This window comes from Lepidochelys kempii, chromosome 8, assembly GCF_965140265.1.
Source record: "Lepidochelys kempii isolate rLepKem1 chromosome 8, rLepKem1.hap2, whole genome shotgun sequence".
Classification (NCBI taxonomy): Eukaryota; Metazoa; Chordata; order Testudines; family Cheloniidae; genus Lepidochelys; species Lepidochelys kempii.
Genome location: NC_133263.1, coordinates 73,969,982 through 73,990,201, shown reverse-complemented (window position 1 = coordinate 73,990,201; position 20,220 = coordinate 73,969,982). Strand labels below are relative to the sequence as shown.

Below are 20,220 nucleotides of genomic sequence, written 5' to 3'. Positions count from 1 at the left end.
TGAGTACTAGCGGGCCCTCTAGTGTGTTAGCAGGGCAGTGCCAGTCAGCAAAACAGGCAGGGAAACATCACTTTCCCGCCAAAAACTTCCAGAGAGCAACCTGGACTGCTGAACCAAAAGAAAATGCTTTGTGGAGGCAGGCTGGGCAGGGCCTCTTGCTTTTGCCTCTTGTGGGAGCTCTGGTCCCCGGATTGGCAAGCAGGGTCCCAGTGTCAACCCAAAAGCAGCATACCTCTTCCAAAAGCATCTAGCCATTTTATTTAACTAAGTTCTTTGAAGGGGCCACAACTAAACACAGTCTCTCTCTGTGGTTTTCTGTGGTCAACCCTCAGCCATATGTGACTGTTGTAGGCCTCAGGCTATGTCTACACGTAAACCGCTACAGCAGCCCAGCTACAGAGCTTTAGCTGCACTGCAGTAGTGCTTCAGTGTAGACACTCCCTACAGTAACAGAAGGGGTTCTTCTGCCACCGTAGGTAACCCACCTCCCCAAGAGGGGGCAGCTAGGCCAATGGAAGAATTCTTCTGTCACCTTAGCGCTGTCCACACAAGGGTCAACCTAACAACATCTCTCGGGGTGGGGATTTGTCATAACCTTGCAAGACGTAGGAATGCCAATGTAGCTTGTCAATGTATACCAGCCCTCACCAACCTTTGCCTGGTTTGGGTTTCTGCAGCTGCAATAATCTCTCTTGGTGAAAAAAAAAACAAAAAAACCCAGGGCCCATTAGCACCTTTCTGTCAGAAGAACAGGTATTGAGAAGTGGGGAATGATAACACAAATGATATACCCCCTTGCAATCTGCAATTAGCTGCGGTGTTAGTAAGGGAGACAGCAGCACTATTCATGCCTTGGGATTCCTGGACGTAGGACTGTGCCTGATTCAGAGCCACAGTGTTATGGGGAAATGCTCTCTACGTGGGCCCATTTTAATCATCAAAAAAGTTCATTTCTTTTTAATTGAAATCTTCTTTTCCCCCTCCAGATCTCACAGACTCAGCTATGAACTGTGCAACTTTTTATGTGCCTCGAGTTTCGAGGCATTCTCCTGCTGCTATTAAAGTCAATGGGGTTTTCTTGCTGATTTCAGTGGGAGCAGAATCAGACTCTTCAGTCTCCTTTTTTAAAGTTCCAAAGTACTGGACTTTTTCTGCTTCTCCAATTTCCTTATCTGTGTTAACCAGGGAAGCACATCCCTGGCTCCTTGGGGTATTTCACGAATGCCATAGTCCTGGGATTTCTTTCTGGCTTTTAAACAAGATCAAAGGCAAAAGTAGTCAAGCCTCCTGAAAATCCACTGCATCATCCAGCCCCCCGATTAGTTATCAGAAATAGAATCACTAGCTGCTCTTACTCACATATCGTCTACAAAGCAGGGATAGGGCATTTGCTGCAGGTAGATTCCTGATGGCACTTCAGCGTTAGTCTGGGTCTTTATAATCCCATGCTCAATCATGTCTTGCAGATACGCAAACCCTCCCCAGATATAACGTAAATCATCCACTGGGTCAGCTCTTGGACCAGGATCCCAGTACCTGAGAAGAAAAAAACACATGGAAATCACTGAGGCAGGCAGGCACTTTAAAAGAGAACACTTAGCCGAGAACTTCCCGGCGGCTTCACCCAGTGCTGTTCCTTCCAAGTTACGGCTGTCAGGCTCCGCTACTTGAGAAGGGGTCAGACGTTCATGAGTCAGAAAAATTAGCTATTGTTTTGTTTTTGAAGTTCTATATACTGTTATGTAAAACAGTAATTTTGGCCAAAAATGCATAAAGGGGGTTCAAAATAAAACAGCGATTATATATTGCAATGTGCCAAATTTGTTCAAAATGTTTCTGGTATTTATGGATTTTGTTTTGTTTTGTTTTAAAAGTATTATGGCTTCATCTAGATGGACTCACTCTCAGCTCCCAGTAGCCTCTGTAAAATCTCAGCTTTTTATTTTAAAAGTTTTTTTCTGGATGTTGAAAGCTTTGAATGGATTTGCTCCACTATGTTTGTCTGACCTTTCAGCTTCTATCCTAAAGATCCAAATCAGATGACTATTTCATTTGTCTGGAATTTAAGCTTGTGACCAGGCCTGGTCAAAAACTGTCCATCTATGCTGTTTTTTGAGTGGAAAATTGGATTTCCAACTAAATTACGTCTTTCACAAAACATATCTGCTTTCTGCAGAAACATTTTGCTTTTTTTTTGACAAAATATTTCAGCTGAAGTCTTTTGGTTTTCAGCTGAAATCTTGCAGTGAAAACTCAAAAATTTCTGTGGAAAAATCCAATGAAAGCAAACTTTTTTTTTGTTTGTCAAAAATTTCTGCTGGGGGGCGCGGGGAGGGAGAACCTTCAAACCGTTTCCCCTTGCGACACCAGAAGTCACAGTTTTCAGTAGCTGTTACACACCTCTAATGTGAATAGCCCTTTCTTTAACCATTATAGTATTTTCAACCACAAGTGCTCAAAAATCATGCGTCAGGCCCCAAACGCTCCTGAAATTGGCTTGCCAAGTGGCATTGGAGCATTTAGAGATCATGTTTTCAAGTTCTTCTCTGCAGTCATGATGTCTAGAAGCTTGCTGTTATTTAAACTGAAAGCTGAAACTCTCAGGTAAATATGGGATTCCAACATTGGTAGCTTTGGGAAAACTGCAAATATCATGTGACTTGCCATAAAATCATACACGCTGGGAACACTGCTTAGAAACTCCCAGCCCATATAGAAGTAGTCTCAGAAAACATGTGTGCTAATACTTTAAGAAGAAAATCCAAGGTGGCAGAGGACCCTTGTACAGCAGCGGCAGCAACATATTCTGCTGCATAGGGGGAGAAGACTGGATGTGCATGTCAAGTTTGGCAACATGCAGGGGGCAGATAAGTAGAACTCCCTGTCCACTCCCCACATGCGGAGGTCCCCTAAAGACCCTGTGCAGGCTACTCCAGCCATCAGAGTCCTCCCTTCTACCCTTCCCCCCACTCTCCCAGCCCCTGACGCAGTTGCTCAGTGCCAAGCACTAGGGTCTGGATATGACTTCTGCTTTGCATTACGCATGTGAAACACCACTGAATTCAATCAGCTCTCCCATTTGTATTTGAATGCAGACTCTGACCCACCCTCTGGCTCCCAGAATGTTGGAGAGGGTTCCCATGTTTTGTGTTACTGGTTCAATGGCAGGCGCAGCTGAGGAAAGCAGAAATCATCACCTGTCTTTGATTTTATTTGTTTTCTCCACTGCATCTATATCCATCCGGATCTTGTAGTTCACATGTGGTGGCAGCTTGCTGGCCTCGGAGTGTATGTCAGGGAAGACTACTCCAGCCCAGAATTTGTTTTCCTCCAACATATTAAGAGCTTGATGAGTCAATTGGGTTTCATCAGCAAGACCTTCAAATTTATCCAGGGTCAAGCACTGCAGATAATCACAAAGGTGACAGCCTTATGGGACTACAGTGGCAGGGGTTATACACTGAAAACACACAACACTGGTTCGCAATGGGGCAGGAAAGTAGGTTAGTTAACTTTGGCGGTAGATGTCACTTTTCAGCTTTAATACTTGTATTGAAATTGTGCTCAAAACTGATTTTTCCTCCCTGAAGACTCCTCACTTGGTCCAATTCTTATGGCAAATTCAATACACACAATAGTTAAAGACAACTGAAAAAATGCAGCAACCACCTTACAACTAATTCAATAAACCGAAGAGGGAGGAACTGACTGAAGTAATCATGAAACACATTTTTGGAGACAGCTCATAAAAGCAAGTGTCTTCCCAGCAAGATAAAGAGAAGAGAACACTAAAGCTGCAAGCAACCCTCATCTCTATAAACAAACACAGACAGAGGGAATATTCTGAACCTAATGCCTGGAAAATAAGGATCACATCCACCAGGAGGGCAAACAAAAGTACCAGCTAAAAACGGTGGGGGGGGGGGAGATATTATTCACTACCTTAGCCCTTTGCAGGACTACAGTATCTAGTGAAAACAAAAGCTCATATCTGATGGTAAGATCATAGCAAATCAAAGTTAAATAGTTGCTTTAAAATGGAGCAAACACTAGAAAAATATTTGTGGGGAAATCACAGCAAACCATTAGATAAACACTGATGAGGAGCTGGTATCAGTTTAGAGGGATAGAGGAACTAGAATTGTTATTCTCTTTAGTGTTTTGGGTGTCTTAGTAGCCACACACTGAGTTTCTGAAAAGCTGTATTTCTGCCATGGTAGTTCTCCTGCAAAAAGCCAATGGCTAATATAACTGGCATGGGCTGTTGAGTCAGGCTGCTTTTGTTGACAGTAGCAGCAAGGTTTGTCCATCTTTGATTTTCATGGAGCATATTTGCAAGTACTGTGAGTACATGAGTGAATTTTTCAAATAAGAGTTTAAAACAATTGTGCTCACAATTTTTTTTTGCATGAAAAACCCTGAATTTGTACAAATTGTGAGGAGACGTCAAACAAAAACCAAATATGCTGGTTTGCATGTGCAAGTCCAGATATTTTATGCACACTAAAAATGAAGGGGCAGATTGTGACAGTATGCCCTCAGCTGGGGTAGTGTGAAGCAGCCATACCCCAGGGCAAGTACCAGGAGGCACCTGAGGATACAGTGATTCTCAGAGCCCCCTGGTGATCAGGGAGAGCTTGGCTTCTGATCTGCCCCTTTGGAGAGTGCATGTATGCTCCATTCTGCAGACCTGGATTACGGTGGGGAACAGGGCCGTGGCTCCATCTCCTCCTTTTTGGCGTAACTTACCCTCCATAGCAGTATTAGCAGGGACTCTGTACTCAAGAGTGCAGGGATTGCAGTTCTTCTGGCCCCCACATGGGGGCACAGAGTGGGAGGATTCCTTACATGGCCTTCCCGACCTTCTTTATACATCTGCACAATCTAGCCTTTGGGCACAATTTTGGGACTTGGGTTGAAGCCCCTTTGAAAATATAGTCCTTGAAGTGAAGAGATCGCCGAATAAAATGCATGTGTCAGCCAACAGGTGCCGCTCATATGTCCCTCCTAGCCTGCTGATAGCACTAGCCTAGCGACAGCAGGACTTGAAGCATTACCTCATGGCATGGAACAATGACAAACTGTGACCCTCTGGACAAATGTGAAAAAGCCCTCCGGGAACCCATGAGGAGTTCCTACAACAGTCATTGATAATCTGAGTGTGTCACTTCAATGGGAAGCTAATAATTATTTTTTTTGGGGGGGGCACATCAGAGCATTATTACTGCCTTTTCCTCAGCTGCAACTGAGAACACACGGCCTCCAGCACAAGGGTATTAAACTGAGACATCCCCATTCACTGCCTGCTTCTATCTGAGACAATACCACAAACCTGCCAGTTTGGTCAATATGGAGATCTGTGCTGTTTGAGATCCGGTCCTACAACCTATTCAATGGAAACACAAACACCATTCCCAGAACAGTTGAGAGAATACTCTGCCACAAGAATCTCCATGATCTGCTACACCTGTGCACCCTATCCCATAGGAGGGGTTGATCAGGCCCAAGGATGAAAGTCTCCAAATCCCACTAACCAACCCAGAGTCCCCCAGTCAGAACACTTTCCACTCTATTCAAAATAATTCCATTATTTTAATTCCCCCCCAGAAATTATTTGATCATCAGATAACCATAACTTCAGACGTTTGTGACACTGCAGATATCAAGATATACTAGAGGCTTCTCAGTAAAGCAACCCAGGATATCTCATGGCTCTAAACAGCAGCAAAATATTTAGGAAAAGCTTAGATTAAATCAAGTGACAGAATGAGATGATCAAAAAGCATTTGTTCTTGTGTCCACACTGGTACTGAGCTTAAATAATTCCTCTCCCTCCCTGGTATTTATCCCTCTGATATATTTATAGAAAGCAATCATATCTCCCCTCAGCTGTCTTTTGGTTAGGATAAACAAGCCAAGCTCCTTGAGTCTCCTTTCATAAGGCAGGTTTTCCATTCCTCGGATCGTCCTAGTAGCCCTTCTCTGTACCTGTTCCGGTTTGAATTCATCCTTCTTAAACAGGGGAGACCAGAACTGCACACAGTATTCCAGATGAGGTCTCACCAGTGCCTTGTATAACGGTACTAACACTTCCTTATCTGTACTGGAAATACCTCGCCTGATGCATCCCAAGACCGCATTAGCTTTTTTCACGGTCATATCACATTGGCGGCTCAGTCATCCTGTGGTCAACCAATACTCCAAGGTCCTTCTCCTCCTCCGTTACTTCTAATTGATGCGTCCCCAGCTTATAACTAAAATTCTTGTTATTAATCCCTAAATGCATGACCTTACACTTCTCACTATTAAATTTCATCCTATTACTATTACTCCAGTTTACAAGGTCAACCAGATGCTCCTGTAGGATCATAGAACCATAGAATATCAGGGTTGGAAGGGACCTCAGGAGGTCATCTAGTCCAACCCCCTGCTCAAAGCAGGACCAATCCCCAACTAAATCATCCCAGCCAGGGCTTTGTCAAGCCTGACCTTAAAAACTTCTAAGGAAGGAGATTCCACCACCTCCCTAGATAACGCATTCCAGTGTTTCACCACCCTCCTAGTGAAAAAGTTTTTCCTAATATCCAACCTAAACCTCCCCCACTGCAACTTGAGACCAACTTACTCCTTGTTCTGTCATCAGCTACCACTGAGAACAGTCTAGATCCATCCTCTTTGGAACCCCCTTTCAGGTAGCTGAAAGCAGCTATCAAATCCCCACCTCATTCTTCTCTTCCACAGACTAAACAATCCCAGTTCCTTCAGCCTCTCCTCATAAGTCATGTGTTCTAGTCCCCTAATCATTTTTGTTGCCCTCTGCTGGACTCTTTCCAATTTTTCCACATCCTTCTTGTAGTGTGGGGCCCAAAACTGGACACAGTACTCCAGATGAGGCCTCACCAATGTCGAATAGAGGGGAACGATCACGTCCCTCGATCTGCTGGCAATGCCCCTATATATACATCCCAAAATGCCATTGGCCTTCTTGGCAACAAGGGCACACTGTTGACTCATATCCAGCTTCTCGTCCACTGTAACCCCATGTCCTTTTCTGCAGAACTGCTGCCAAGCCATTCGGTCCCTAGTCTGTAGATATCCTGGTCCTTCTCTGAATTGGCAATACCTCACAGCTTCGTGTCACCTGCAAACTTTATTAGCATACTCCCACTTTTTGTGCAGAGGTCAGTAATAAAAAGATTAAATAAGATTGGTCCCAAAACCGATCCCTGAGGAACTCCACTGGTAACCTCCCTCCAGCCTTTCAATATGATCCGCTGTAGTCTCCCCTTTAACCAATTCCTTATCCACCTTTCAATTTTCATATTGATCCCCATCTTTTCCAATTTAACTAATAATTCCCCATGTGGCACCGTATCAAATGCCTTACTGAAATCTAGGTAAATTAGATCCACTGCATTTCCTTTGTTTAAAAAATCTGTTACTTTCTCAAAGGAGGAGATCAGGTTGGTTTGGCACGATCTACCTTTTGTAAAACCATGTTGTATTTTGTCCCATTTACCATTGACCTCAATGTCCTTAACTACTTTCTCCTTCAAAATTTTTTCCAGGACCTTGCATACTACAGATGTCAAACTAACAGGCCTGTAGTTACCCAGATCACGTTTTTTTCCTTTCTTAAAAATAGCAACTATGTTAGCAATTCTCCAGTCATATGGTACAACCCCTGAATTTACGGATTTCATTAAAAATTCTTCTAATGGGCTTGCAATTTTATGTGCCAATTCCTTTAATATTCTTGGATGAAGATTACCTGGACCCCCTGATTTAGTCCCATTAAGCTGTTCGAGTTTTGCTTCTACCTCAGATATGCGAGTATCTACCTCCATATCTTCATTCCCATTTGTCATGCTACCATTATCCCTAAGATCCTCATTAGCCTCATTAAAGACTGAGGCAAAGTATTTGTTTAGATATTGGACCATGCCTAGATTATCCTTAACCTCCACTCCATCCTCAGTGTTTAGCAGTCCCAAGTTTGTATTTTGAGCCTCAACTCCAAAATCAGTGAGACTCCAGCACAGAGGGTAGCTGTATTTAGCCTCTAAACTGACTGGGAAGAAATGTATTCAGTTACTTCACAGAACGCCAAGAGGCTAACTTGTTTGATTTTATCTTTTTGATCATCTCTTGCAGGTCAATAACCAACAATTACTCTACATCAAAGTGCTCATAGAGACAACTTGTTATTTAACTGGCAGACATCTTTGAAATGTAAAGACTCCTTTGTTTAACTTTTCCATCTTGTGAATTACATTTTGCTTTTTTTTTTTTTTTAAAAATCTGAAAAATGCTTGTAACAGAATTAAGGTTCTTGCATTACTACAGCTGATAATATTCTGAAAGACTATTTTACATTTAGGGGTTATGTGTGGTAATATTTTTTTAATTGACAGTAAAACAACAAAAGAGGCACTTAAACCACCAGTGTTATTACTTTGTAGCTTTGCACTCGGATAGCATCTTTTATACAACTATCACCAAGTGCTTTAGAAACATTAACTAACATATAGTGCTTTACAAACTTTCAATAAGCCACACAATTTCTCTGGTAGGTATTATTCCAGGTGGGGAAACTGAGACACAGAAATGGCCTGATTTTCAGATGGGAATAGAATCTAGGTTGGGTTGCCCAGCCCAGATTGGAATAAATATTTCTCTCTGAGTGTCATGATATTTTAGCCCATTGAAAAGAGATTAAGTGGAAGCCAGAAGTCCTGACTCCCATACCTTTGCTCTAACCATTAGACCATGCTACCTCTAACATTAATTATATCGAAAAGAAACAGTAACGGATGGAGAGAATAATTTGTGTGTTTGTGTCACTATGGTAGAATAAATTCATTTTCTGTTTGGCCCTTTTTATTTAATCTTATCTCCAAATACCACAGGCTCTATGTAAATAGCAAACTTAAAAGACACTAGAATACAAAAGTACATGATTGCAAGGCACAGCTACTGCCTTGGCTATGAAAGTTCTAGTGCAGACCCCACAGAAAGCAGAGTATTGCAGGTCAGCATGCACGATAAGTTACTCTGCTAACACAGTGCGAAGAGCAGAAGTAAAGTTAATATGGTCATATGCAAAAGTCATTGTTTTTGCTGATACAGACTAATATGGCTACCACTCTGAAATATGCAAAAGCTTCTCTCTCCCTCTGTTGTGATAGCTACAGATAGGACGAAGCTGATTAGGCCTTCACTTCCTGACTTCTTCGATAGAAGAGATAGTTTTTCTTTGTGGTTAAAGCACAGGACTGGGACTCAGGAGACCTGGGTCCTATTCCTTGCTCTGCTACAGACTTTCTGTGTGACCTCAGGCAAGTCATACTCACTTAGCCTCTCTGTGCTTCAGCTTTCTTAACTGCTAGTGGTGTTGTGAGATGTAATTAACATCTGTAAGGCACTTACAGATTCTCAGGGGGAAGGTAATATAAACAGAAGTATGATTACCATGAGCAATGGCTTCAGATTGTCAGCCCTATTCTGCCCCAGGGTTGAGCCCATCATATTTATCTGTGCTCAAAAATTTACAAATCAGAGTCTGTATTTTATTTCTTTTTCTCCCTTCCTCATTAAGACCCCACCTCACCCCACCCAATCATACCCATACCCATCTCTTGTTTAATTCCAGCTAGACTTATTTACCCCTTTTGCCTGCACCCAGGAAGCTAGAGGCCCATCAAGGCCATTCCTAGAAACGCTGGGGAAGTAATTGACACACCCTTCAGCCTAGCCCCCATGACTGAAAATAACACCTTTGCATGATTTGTTAACTTAGTTAATGGGATTCTGAACCTATCATTAAGCTTGGATTGCCCCAGTCAAATCAACTTCTGATTATAATGCTTCTCAAAGGACCTGTCTGAGAATGTGTCATGTTACCTTTAGCTCTGGAAGTGAAAAGAACAGATATGCGCTATTACACAGCCATTGGCGTGTCACTGAGAAAGGCAATGTAAAGACACTATTAGCTCTTTCTTTACCTAGCAAAATTGCACCGAACTTGCTCTTTGGTGCCTATGAGTGGCCTCAGTATAGTCCTAGAGAATGGAAGCTCTAGGACAAAGAAATGGTACACAGCCATATTTTCAGAAGTGGCCACTCATTTTGGGTCCCTTTGTTGCAGGGCATCTGGACTGAAACACTTTGGGTACCCCAAAACGGAAATCATTTTAGAAAATCTGCCCATCAGTCTCTTTGCTAGTTCAGGTGTGATAGTTTGTCATCATACCATACCAAAGGTGCAGGGGTGCTTTTATAATCTGAATTACAAAATAGCATGGAGAGATCCCTTACATGAGAAAGTATTATAATCCACAATTTTGCTGCTGCTGTGTTTGGACTGATTCCTGTAGAATACAGTGTTATATTTTTTTAAAGCGATAATTAAATCTGATTGGGAAGAAGCAGAGCAGGACAGTTGCATTCTCTTAGCATGACCATCTGAATTGGATTCCTTCTGGCTACTCCCCATTATGCACAGGATCATATATAAACCTCTAACTAGAACCTTCAGATTTAGGTACTATTATCTGGGGAATATCTGTAACATTCTGTTGTATTAGCAATCTTTAAATATAATTATAATTCTGGTTTTATTTTAAAGCTTTCTGCTCTGAATCCCCGTTACACAAAAGTTCCATAGAATTTAATAGAAAACGATGTTTCTAATAGAATCTTTGAACCATCTTATATATTTTAGAGAATTACACAATACCATGGATGGTCAAAAACCAATAGAAAGAAGATCATTCTCTGTTAAATTCTAAACATATTAGAGCAATTTCTCTAGAACCCCATTGGTTGATTCCCTATTAGATGCTAAAGGATTTTTCCAGAAATGAAGTGGTTCTGGGTCCATGATAGGCAACCATCTGAATGGCTTTTTAAATGTTTTTCTCTCGAGTGTGTGATGTAACTGCACCACACACAGAACAAGGTGAAGAAGAAGAGGAGAAGAGGTAGGCTTCATAGCGACAGGGCACCTGGACAGTCTTTAGAACATAAGTTCCTCTGGGTAGTCTGTAAACTCCTGGGATGTTTGGAAAGCAGCTCGCACTTTATGGTTGCTCCCATGTATAAATAATACTAGTAATGAGAAGGAGGACAGAGTGGTTTGGTTATTTATATAGACAGTAGGGAGGGAAAGTTGATTTTGGTATTTGTCCTAAGAAAAAGGCAAAATAATGAAATAACCAATATGTTATATTAAACAAAAGAGGCAGGAGTTAAAGAAAAATGAAGCAAAGTGAGGTTTTAAAAAATAAACAAAAAGAGAGGAATAAAAATATGAATTAAACTGGTAAAAACCAAATGACTATGAGTTAATTAAGAGAAAGGCAAAGAGCCCAGGGTTAAAAATAACAACAGGGAAGAGAATTTACAACGAATTATCACCTTGTGTTTTCATGCTCTCCCTGCACTCCCTGCCCCTCCCAGATACATCCATGGTTTGTATGTTATCTCATTAGGTGATAAGCTCTTTGGGGCAGGCACCTGTCTGTTTTCATCTCTCTAACTGCCTAATGCATTTTTTTGGGGGGGTGGGGGTGGGGGGAGGGGAGGAGCTGTAGAAAGGGCTCTAATGCTTCACACTTCTGACATCATTGTGGCCACAAGTGATGCTAAAAAAGCTATTCACTTTTGTTTTTTATCTAAAGAAAAAGCATCAGTATTGTGCAGTGATGAATTTCCCAGAGCTAGTATTTCTTCCTAAATAAGAAGTAAAAGGAAAAGAGTCACTGAAATTGTGGTTTGTCTTAATGCAAAAATCATTTTGAGAATGAAACTGTTATACCTGCCAGATCTTTTAGAATCTACATAAACAATAGCTTCTAGGGAAGGGAGCCCAGTGGTCTTTTTCCTGAGTCCCATTCTCTGCTTTTTTACCAACTCCCCATCTGACCTCGGACAATTCACATGAGGCTTGATCCAATGCCCATTAAAGTCAGTGGAAACATTGACTTTCAGTGAGATTTGGATCCAGTGGTTAAACTCAGGGTGGGATTTTCAAAAGCATTCAGAACCCTGCTCCCTCTGAAGCCAATGGTCGGCGTTCTGAAATTCTCGCTGTGTGTGTGTCACTTGCCGCTTCTGTAAAATGGCAATGATGACATTTTTCTGTTTCCTGTGTATGTTTCCAGACTCAACTAATACTTTTAATAAAGCCTGTGGGGATCATCAGATGAAAGTTTCCCTATCAGAGTAAGGCATTTATTCTTTGGTTTCAGAGTAACAGCCGTGTTAGTCTGTATTCGCAAAAAGAAAAGGAGTACTTGTGGCACCTTAGAGACTAACCAATTTATTTGAGCATGAGCTTTCGTGACCTCACGAAAGCTCATGCTCAAATAAATTGGTTAGTCTCTTCACAAAAGCTCATGCTCAAATAAATTGGTTAGTCTCTAAGGTGCCACAAGTACTCCTTTTCTTTTTGCATTTATTCTTCTGTCACTTTATTATTTTAAAACAAGTAAGGTGAAATAACTGAAATACCTTGTGATTTAAATCTCTCTGTCTTAGCACCCATAGCATTTAAGCACTGATGATGATGCTCTGATATAGTCTCTCTCTAAGGATTTCCAGTGGTGCCCACCACCTAATAAAAGTTCCAACCTTACCTCCAAATACTGATTAAACAAACGCAAAGCTTGGTCTGTGACATTGAAGATATTCCGCCAATCAAAGTCTGCCACACCCTCTTCGCGGTTTTCTGGACATCCATTATGGAGGAAGTTGATCACATCTTCAGCAGTTAAATCTTCAGCAACCAGCTGTCGATTCAAGAAGTGTCTCACTGTGGGGTTCTTCAGAGTGTTCTGGGAAGCACATCAGTTCTGATTTACTACATCACTCTTTACGTGCTTTAGAACGAGCCCACTCTAGCTGGAAAGGTTTACATGCCATCCTATTGAGTCCCCAATTAATGGGAAAGGGTAGGCCACGGAGTTATGTCTGTAAAAAGGCATCTAAGAGGGAGAGTTACAAGCAACAGATCTTTGTTTGATCCTTAATTCTATTCCTCTTTACAAGGCTTGGAATACGTCTGAAACATCAGTTCCACACGCAGAGAAAACAGCTCTCAAACAAACACAGCATTTCTCAATATGAATTGCTCTTTATATCTAAGCTATATGAGTTACTTAACCGTTTGCTCTGGACTTTAGGAGACCCAGCATATTGATCCTTTTGCCGATGTAAACAGTAACTTTTGCAGAATCCTTCCTTGCAGGCCCCTATATAGGGGACTTTGCCAGAAGGGAGAGGACATGGCTACCGAGTTGCTATCCCCAGCTGCCAGAATGGACCTTGGGGCTAGGGGCAGCTGGGTGCAACTTGGAGCAGCCCTGAGACTGCTCTAAGTTGTGCAAGGGATCAAACCACCCCTGGCTGACCCAAGGATCAGGCGGGTATAAAAGAAGCATAATACCACTTTTTCTCTTTCATTTCCTGCACCAAGCAGAGCTTAGCTAGACCTGGGGATCAGGTCCAGTGTCTTCATAATGCATATCAGACAAGTCTGCAAAACAAACCCAGTGACCACAGACCCATACGTTCTTAGGAATCATAACATTGCTTCATGCAAAGGTTGTTCTTCCATCCAAACTTTCCAGGTTAACTCTCCTATCCCCTATGAAATAAGGAAGCTGAAGGGCTGCTCTAATCACAGTTCCCCAGCCAGGGCACAACATACTCGGATCATATTCATTTGCAGGCTGCTTTGAAAGAAGTGCCACAGCTGAGGTCCCACTTCTTCCCAGGCTTTGGTCAACAGTCTGAGGCGCTCAAGTTCTTCAAATGTGGAGTTTGCCTGAGGCATTAACAACCAGAAAGGAATATCAATATGTTAGAGAGATAACCCAAACACATACAGACCACTCAGGGTCAGATGCATGCAATGATGCTGACCCTAATGATTTGTAGCAATCCAAAGCTTACTAATCTAATTTAATTTAATTACAATAACTCAATAAACACGATAGAAGAGACATTGTGGCAATGGAGTGTGACAGAAAGAGTGCGCCTCACAAAGGGCATTCCTTTAATTCTGTTGGACTCATCCAAGACACCCATAGCACATTTCTTCTGTGTGTTTAACAGAAGCAAGCGTGACTAGATAGATAAATCTATTTATATAACCCTCTTCCCTCAATTGCAATAATAGCTGCACACTTCATAAACATTTATTTTTTCTTAACATCCTGTGGAGGACAGAAATATTACTACCCAGTTTTACCAATGGAATCACAGAGAAGCTTGAGATTTAAATACCAATCTCTTGAATTCCAGTCCAGTGTCTGAACCACAAGACCATCCTTCCTTTCCATTTGCCCCTGGAACAGCCAGCCTGCCCCCTTCCCCACACCCCATATAATATTCTGCTCTCTTCTCTGCCGTTTCTAATCAGTGTTAAAAAATGGGTCCAATACATTTCTTTTTCTGAGAAGAAAGTTGAAACTTTGTTCATCACCACTGAAAAAGACTTCTCAGGCCAAAGAATCTTCACAGAACTATGGGTAATTTCCCATTATCCTGTCTCACTTACAACTGGTTTTCCTTTGCCATCAAGATAGAATAGTTTCAGGCTTGCAAAGAGGGAGTGGGCCAAATTCTGATCTGGTATACACTAATATAATCCCACTGACGCCTAATTCCACTAGTGTGAGAGGAGACACAGGCCCTCTCTTCCAATTACCCTTAAGTATAATCTTAACCTTGATGTCATTGGTTTGAAATCTCTGACTTTCAGGTCTCAGCGAATGTCACAATTTCTTCCTTCCTATGATTCATTCTAGACATCAAAGCAAAAAGAACTCTGTGAAGAAAAGGTCACGAGGGCAAAATGGTTGGGTTATTCATGGGGGGGATAGCTGGTTAAAAATACTAGTTGTATATATATCAGAATTTCTTACATTCTTCAGTATTTGCCTTACAGCAGGAGAATCAGGAGCAAAGAGGATTTTTCCCATCAGCAGGGGCTTCACAGCACTCCATGCTATTTTGGTTAAAGGGTTTGATTCCATGCTCTGGATCAATGCATTACAAAAGGGTGCTACAGGAAAAAATTAGGACAGATGTTATGTAACCATACCCATGCTCTATTGTTTATAACATCCTTCAGGCTTCAGTCTGCCCAAATCACAAATGCAAACCTCTTTGACTCTGGGGTCTGAACAGGCTACTTTGTGCTGTACCTAAATAGATACACAGTAGCTGAAAAGCAACACAACAGTGTGGGATCTCAAATACATCTTTACGCAGGGGAAACAAGTGGCAAAGTTTGCTGAGTAGATTTTAGGGCTGCAAAACAAAGACAGGTTTCAGAGTAGCAGCCGTGTTAGTCTGTATTTGCAAAAAGAAAAGGAGTACTTGTGGCACCTTAGAGACTAACCAATTTATTTGAGCATAAGCTTTCGTGAGCTACAGCTCACTTCATCGGATGCATCTAAGGTGCCACTAGTACTCCTTTTCTTAAAACAAAGACACGAAGCAGTTTTGAAGCTGAGACACAGTGAATTTCAATATTTGCTAGTTTTCATTCATAGGACATTTCGAATGGCAGGAAACTAGAGAACCCATCTGTATCCCCCTCTCTTTTCTTAACATCTATAGTTTTTTCTCCAGTGATCTACCTTCTTGTATGGTTGTTGATATTGTATGTAGTTATTTCTATGCCTGCCCATGGTAGTTTAATCCACACAGGAGGTGTGTCCAAACTAAAAGCCCTGGGACTGAACATCCTGAACTCTGAAAAAGTTTGCAACTGGATCCTAAGATATAACTCAGTATTAAACTCTCTGTGTAAAGAATTTCCATCTTATTCTTTTAGAGTAACAGCCGTGTTAGTCTGTATTCGCAAAAAGAAAAGGAGTACTTGTGGCACCTTAGAGACTAACCAATTTATTAGAGCATAAGCTTTCGTGAGTGAGCTGTAGCTCACGAAAGCTTATGCTCTAATAAATTGGTTAGTCTCTAAGGTGCCACAAGTACTCCTTTTCATCTTATTCTTGCATTTAGCACAGTCATTTAGCTGGATAGCATTTCTTTCATCTGTTCCCTAACCGAGGAAGCAGAGTACTGGGCATGTGTCGACAGATCTATAATCCTTGGTGGCTACACATTCATAGAGAGAAAGGGGAGTTAAATGGCAGCAGGGTTTAGGATAAAATACAGGAAGCATCCTACAGCAGCGGAGCTCAGATCCTAGGGTATAACTGAGCCAATAACAATATCTATCGCTACGTGTTCCATGTTCTATGGACAAAAAGATACCCAGCACCAGTTATGATACAGCTGTTAAGGCACAGCAGAAATAGAAAGGGCTCATATACAAGCAATGAAAAATGTTTAAGGGCATGGAAAGACTTCCGTATAAGGAAAGACTGTAAAGATTGGGAAAATTTAGACAGGAGGCAAACAGGAGGGGGCCTAATGGATATAAAATAATGAATTGTAGAGATGGTAAAAAAACAGATGTCTCTATTTACCCTCTCTCATAATACAAAAGCAAGTGGACAGTCAATGCAACTGACAGGCAACAAATTTAAAACTGATACATGGAAATACTTTTTATATGATACATGACCTGTGGAACTCATTGCCACAATATATGATTAAGGCCAGGAGTTTATTTATCTGCATAACAAGGATATCCACAGTACACTATACAGGATTTTTTTTTTTTTTTTTTTAAAAAGAAGATATGTGCTTGCAGTCATAAATCAACCATTAACTGATGGACTTAAGAAAATTCCCTTTTGGGCAAGTTATTCCAGAATTGTTCACCAGGAGGTCCTGCCTACTGTCAGAAACAGATACTGGACCCAGTACACCAATAATCTGGATTTAATATGGCATTTCTTACATTCCTATATTGTAAATGAAAGTATGCTTCGGTCAGATTTATCATCATAGGATTTCCTGTCTCCAGTTCCCAAATGTGAAGGGTAACCATCCAGGCACTAATTGTTCAAACCAACTGCTTAAAAACACCACTCTGTAGTGCTATAGCCAACCCCAAAGACTTAAGTGTATGCAGGAGTTGATGGGAAAACTTACTGGTTGTATTGTCATAAAAATAAATGGATTCCTTCTTGGTGGAGTCAACCCCTAGGAAGGCTTTGTAGTTATTATCTTCATACCAGTTGAAGGAGAATATTCTGGAACCACTTCCCTCTGGATAGCCACAGAGAAGATTAGACAAGGCGCTGATCAGGTGGCTGAAGGATTCTGGCCCTCCACCTTGTACAAACGGTTGCAGAACCAACAAAAAGTCCTGAATGCTTGGCCTCCTGGCTAGCTGTAGCAAAACAAGACTTCTTTATTAACAGCAACCCTCCACAAGAAAACCAGAATGGGTAGGACTTGATTGTGCCCAGCCCTCCTGGAGGTGAGCAGTGGGACCTGAAGGTGCCTTCTCCTTTTTTATCCCACACTAGCAACAAGACAGTTTTGGTGCTTGTGCTCTTCTGCCTTACTGAAAAATGCTGTTATGTTTCATAGCCATTGAAGTTTACACCCATATTTATGGTGGGGAAAGAGACTAAGGATGCATTTTCCAGAGATCATCACTCCTTGACCATTCCACTGATGTAGCCTGGATTCTTTCAGATAAATCAGATGTTTGTGAGACAAACTGGTGGATCAAACAAGGGCAGAGGAGCGCTGTGCACTGCCAAAAATGGGTGATTCAGTTCATTATCAGATTGCTTACCTCTCGCACAGCTTGAGACACATTAGACAGCACTCTCCCCCAGGATCTCAGGTCAACACCTTGCGCCTTACTGTCTAGAACAGTGGGAAGCTGTGATTAAATTAAAAATAGAGAAGAAATGAGTCCAGTGTCAACCGGTCAATGGTGTCTACTACCCAGTTACACTACGGGGAACGGAAAGCTCTGTTTAAAGGGCTGTCGATTCTCCTTTAGCTCAAGCGGTAGGAGTCTGTTTTTGAACAGAAGGTTCAAAGTTCTGTCCCAGCTATTGACTAAATAAATTGTAGCCCTCCGGGATTTTACACAGTTGGGATGTGGGGGGGAAGGAGTCTGAGTAAAGTAACTAACTGCTCTAACTCTCAATGGGATGAAATGGCCATGGGGCACTGAAAACACAGCTGGAGATTTATGTGGTGCATGGTAGTCCTGGCTTCATCCCTTTCCTCTGCTATACCAGCAACAAATATGGGGAATGGCTTAAAAGCCCTTGTGTCAGGTGCTTTGCATTGGGGTTATCCTCCTGGACCCATAAAAATGGGTTTTTAGGCCAGATTATGCCAGTGGTGTGGCTCAAAGCCCCATCCTGCAGTGGAGTATCTCATTTGCTCTTCTTCCACAGGCTGCTATTTTCTTTAGGATTACAACAAAATATAAAGCTGGTCTTTTAAATTAACTATTACATTTTATAATCAGGCTGTCTCTTAAAAAGGTTCCTTTGGAACTGCATGTCTATACTGCTTTCCGACCCTATGCTCTTTCTTCCTTTCAGATGGCAGTAGTTAAGAAAGCAGAAGAAGCTCCACTCTGCAGATAACTAACAGGAAATCACAAAAGTAGCAGTTTCATGGAAAGCACATGCTTGTACCTTAACATGTCAGTTACATTGAATGGAGGAGCTTGCTAAAAAAAACTGCCTCAAATTATGTTTTCACTTTCCCCTGATGCCTCCAAGAGCCTAAAAATGGATACAACTCTGAAAGGCCATAGAGCAGCCTTTTCTTCTTTGAAAGATTTTGCAACACTGAACAGAAATCAGTGTACACAACAAAAAGCTAGCAAAGTTCCTCCTAAGCAAACAGAAAAGACCCCAGGATAAATACCCTACATGGAAACAGCTTTCATTAGCCAGAGGAGAAAGGAAGAGAAATTGTCACCTCCTCCTCCATAGTACACAGAGCAATGCATGTGTGTGCTAATTACTGTTTTTAAATATTTCTAGCATGATGCATCTGATACGATTCATATATCACAGAAAGCCTTCTAAATAGATGTGCTCTGGAATAACTGAATGATTCACTAGGAGGAAAATTCTTCCCCACTGACATCCTCCTACATTACCACAGCATGGGGCTGAGACAGGACTGGTGGGGAGTGGGGCATGTGCAGGCAGTGAGCTTCTTCCACCCCAAATATTATAGAGCACAGTTCTATAGCAGCTTACTGAACCCCAATGTACTAGGAGTTGCAGCACAGAGTGGGATGGAAATTTGTCCAAACGTTTTCAGTTTCACTGGGAGAGAAGGTGACATCATTAGAAAATGGAGCCCTTCAGAATGGAAGGGATTCTTTGAGCCAATACAGGCCCCAATTCTGGAAACCTTACTCCCAATGGGCTGGCTGACTCTGCACTGCCTTGCACTCTGCAGTCATTTACTTCTGTGCAAAGTGAGTGTGAAAATGCAAAGCGGCAGTGCTTTGAAGTGTGAGTGTGGTCGCCCGCGAGCACTGGGAGATTGCTCTCCCAGGGCTCCTGGTAATCCACCCCCATGAGGAGATTGGCTCCCAGCTCTCGAAGCCTGTTTACACTAGCGCTTTAAAGTGCTCTGACTTGCTGCGCTCAGGGGGGTGATTTTTCACACCCCTGCGCCAGCAAGTTAGAGCACAATAAAATGTAAGTATAGCCAAGCCGTTAGATATGTGGTGGGTTATGTTGTACAAGTGTAACCACATGGCCATATAATACAGAGTGGCCTAAGGCAGTGAAGACAAACAGAGCCAGTGTCAAACTCACAGATATTCTTAATCCAAGTGGTTCCATGTTAATCCACTTGATACTGCATTGAGCAAGACTGATTACACATGAAGCAGGTGAAGAAACACTTGATCAGGGTGGATTTTTGTATTTCAGTGAGCAACTGATTCTGCATTGAGTAAAATTGTAATTCCCCCCTGAGCTGTGTTAAGATATTAAATAACTTTATCTTTGTGTTTATACTTCATATAACTCGAGCATCTGAAATGGAGAAAACACGACAACTACCCAACCAGCTGCAATAACAGCAATGCTCTGGAAAGAGGCTTACTTTCCTCACTGCAGCGAAACAAGCCCAGATAGCAAAGGAAGGGATCTTATTACTCTGCATCCATTTTACTATCAGAACTGTGATTTGCTTTCATTGCCACCAACAAGCCACAGGGTTGTGTAGACACATGCATGTGTGTGTTAATACATACACACCCCTCAATTTTAAATCTGTTCACAGATTTAA

The 20,220-nt window shown here is 41.9% G+C and overlaps 1 protein-coding gene across 1 annotated transcript in view; it reads right to left on the bottom strand.

Annotated features, from left to right (window-relative positions):
• Window positions 1-20,220, bottom strand: part of ABCA4 (ATP binding cassette subfamily A member 4) — a 99,501-nt gene that overhangs the window by 58,208 nt on the left and 21,073 nt on the right. The window contains exons 7-13 of the mRNA XM_073358296.1: window positions 17,732-17,821; window positions 17,077-17,317; window positions 14,931-15,070; window positions 13,712-13,828; window positions 12,639-12,836; window positions 3,198-3,403; window positions 1,360-1,536 (exon numbers count right to left, since the gene is read on the bottom strand). Of these exons, the coding sequence (XP_073214397.1) occupies window positions 1,360-1,536; window positions 3,198-3,403; window positions 12,639-12,836; window positions 13,712-13,828; window positions 14,931-15,070; window positions 17,077-17,317; window positions 17,732-17,821 (1,169 nt within the window). The remainder of the gene's footprint in view (window positions 1-1,359; window positions 1,537-3,197; window positions 3,404-12,638; window positions 12,837-13,711; window positions 13,829-14,930; window positions 15,071-17,076; window positions 17,318-17,731; window positions 17,822-20,220) is intronic.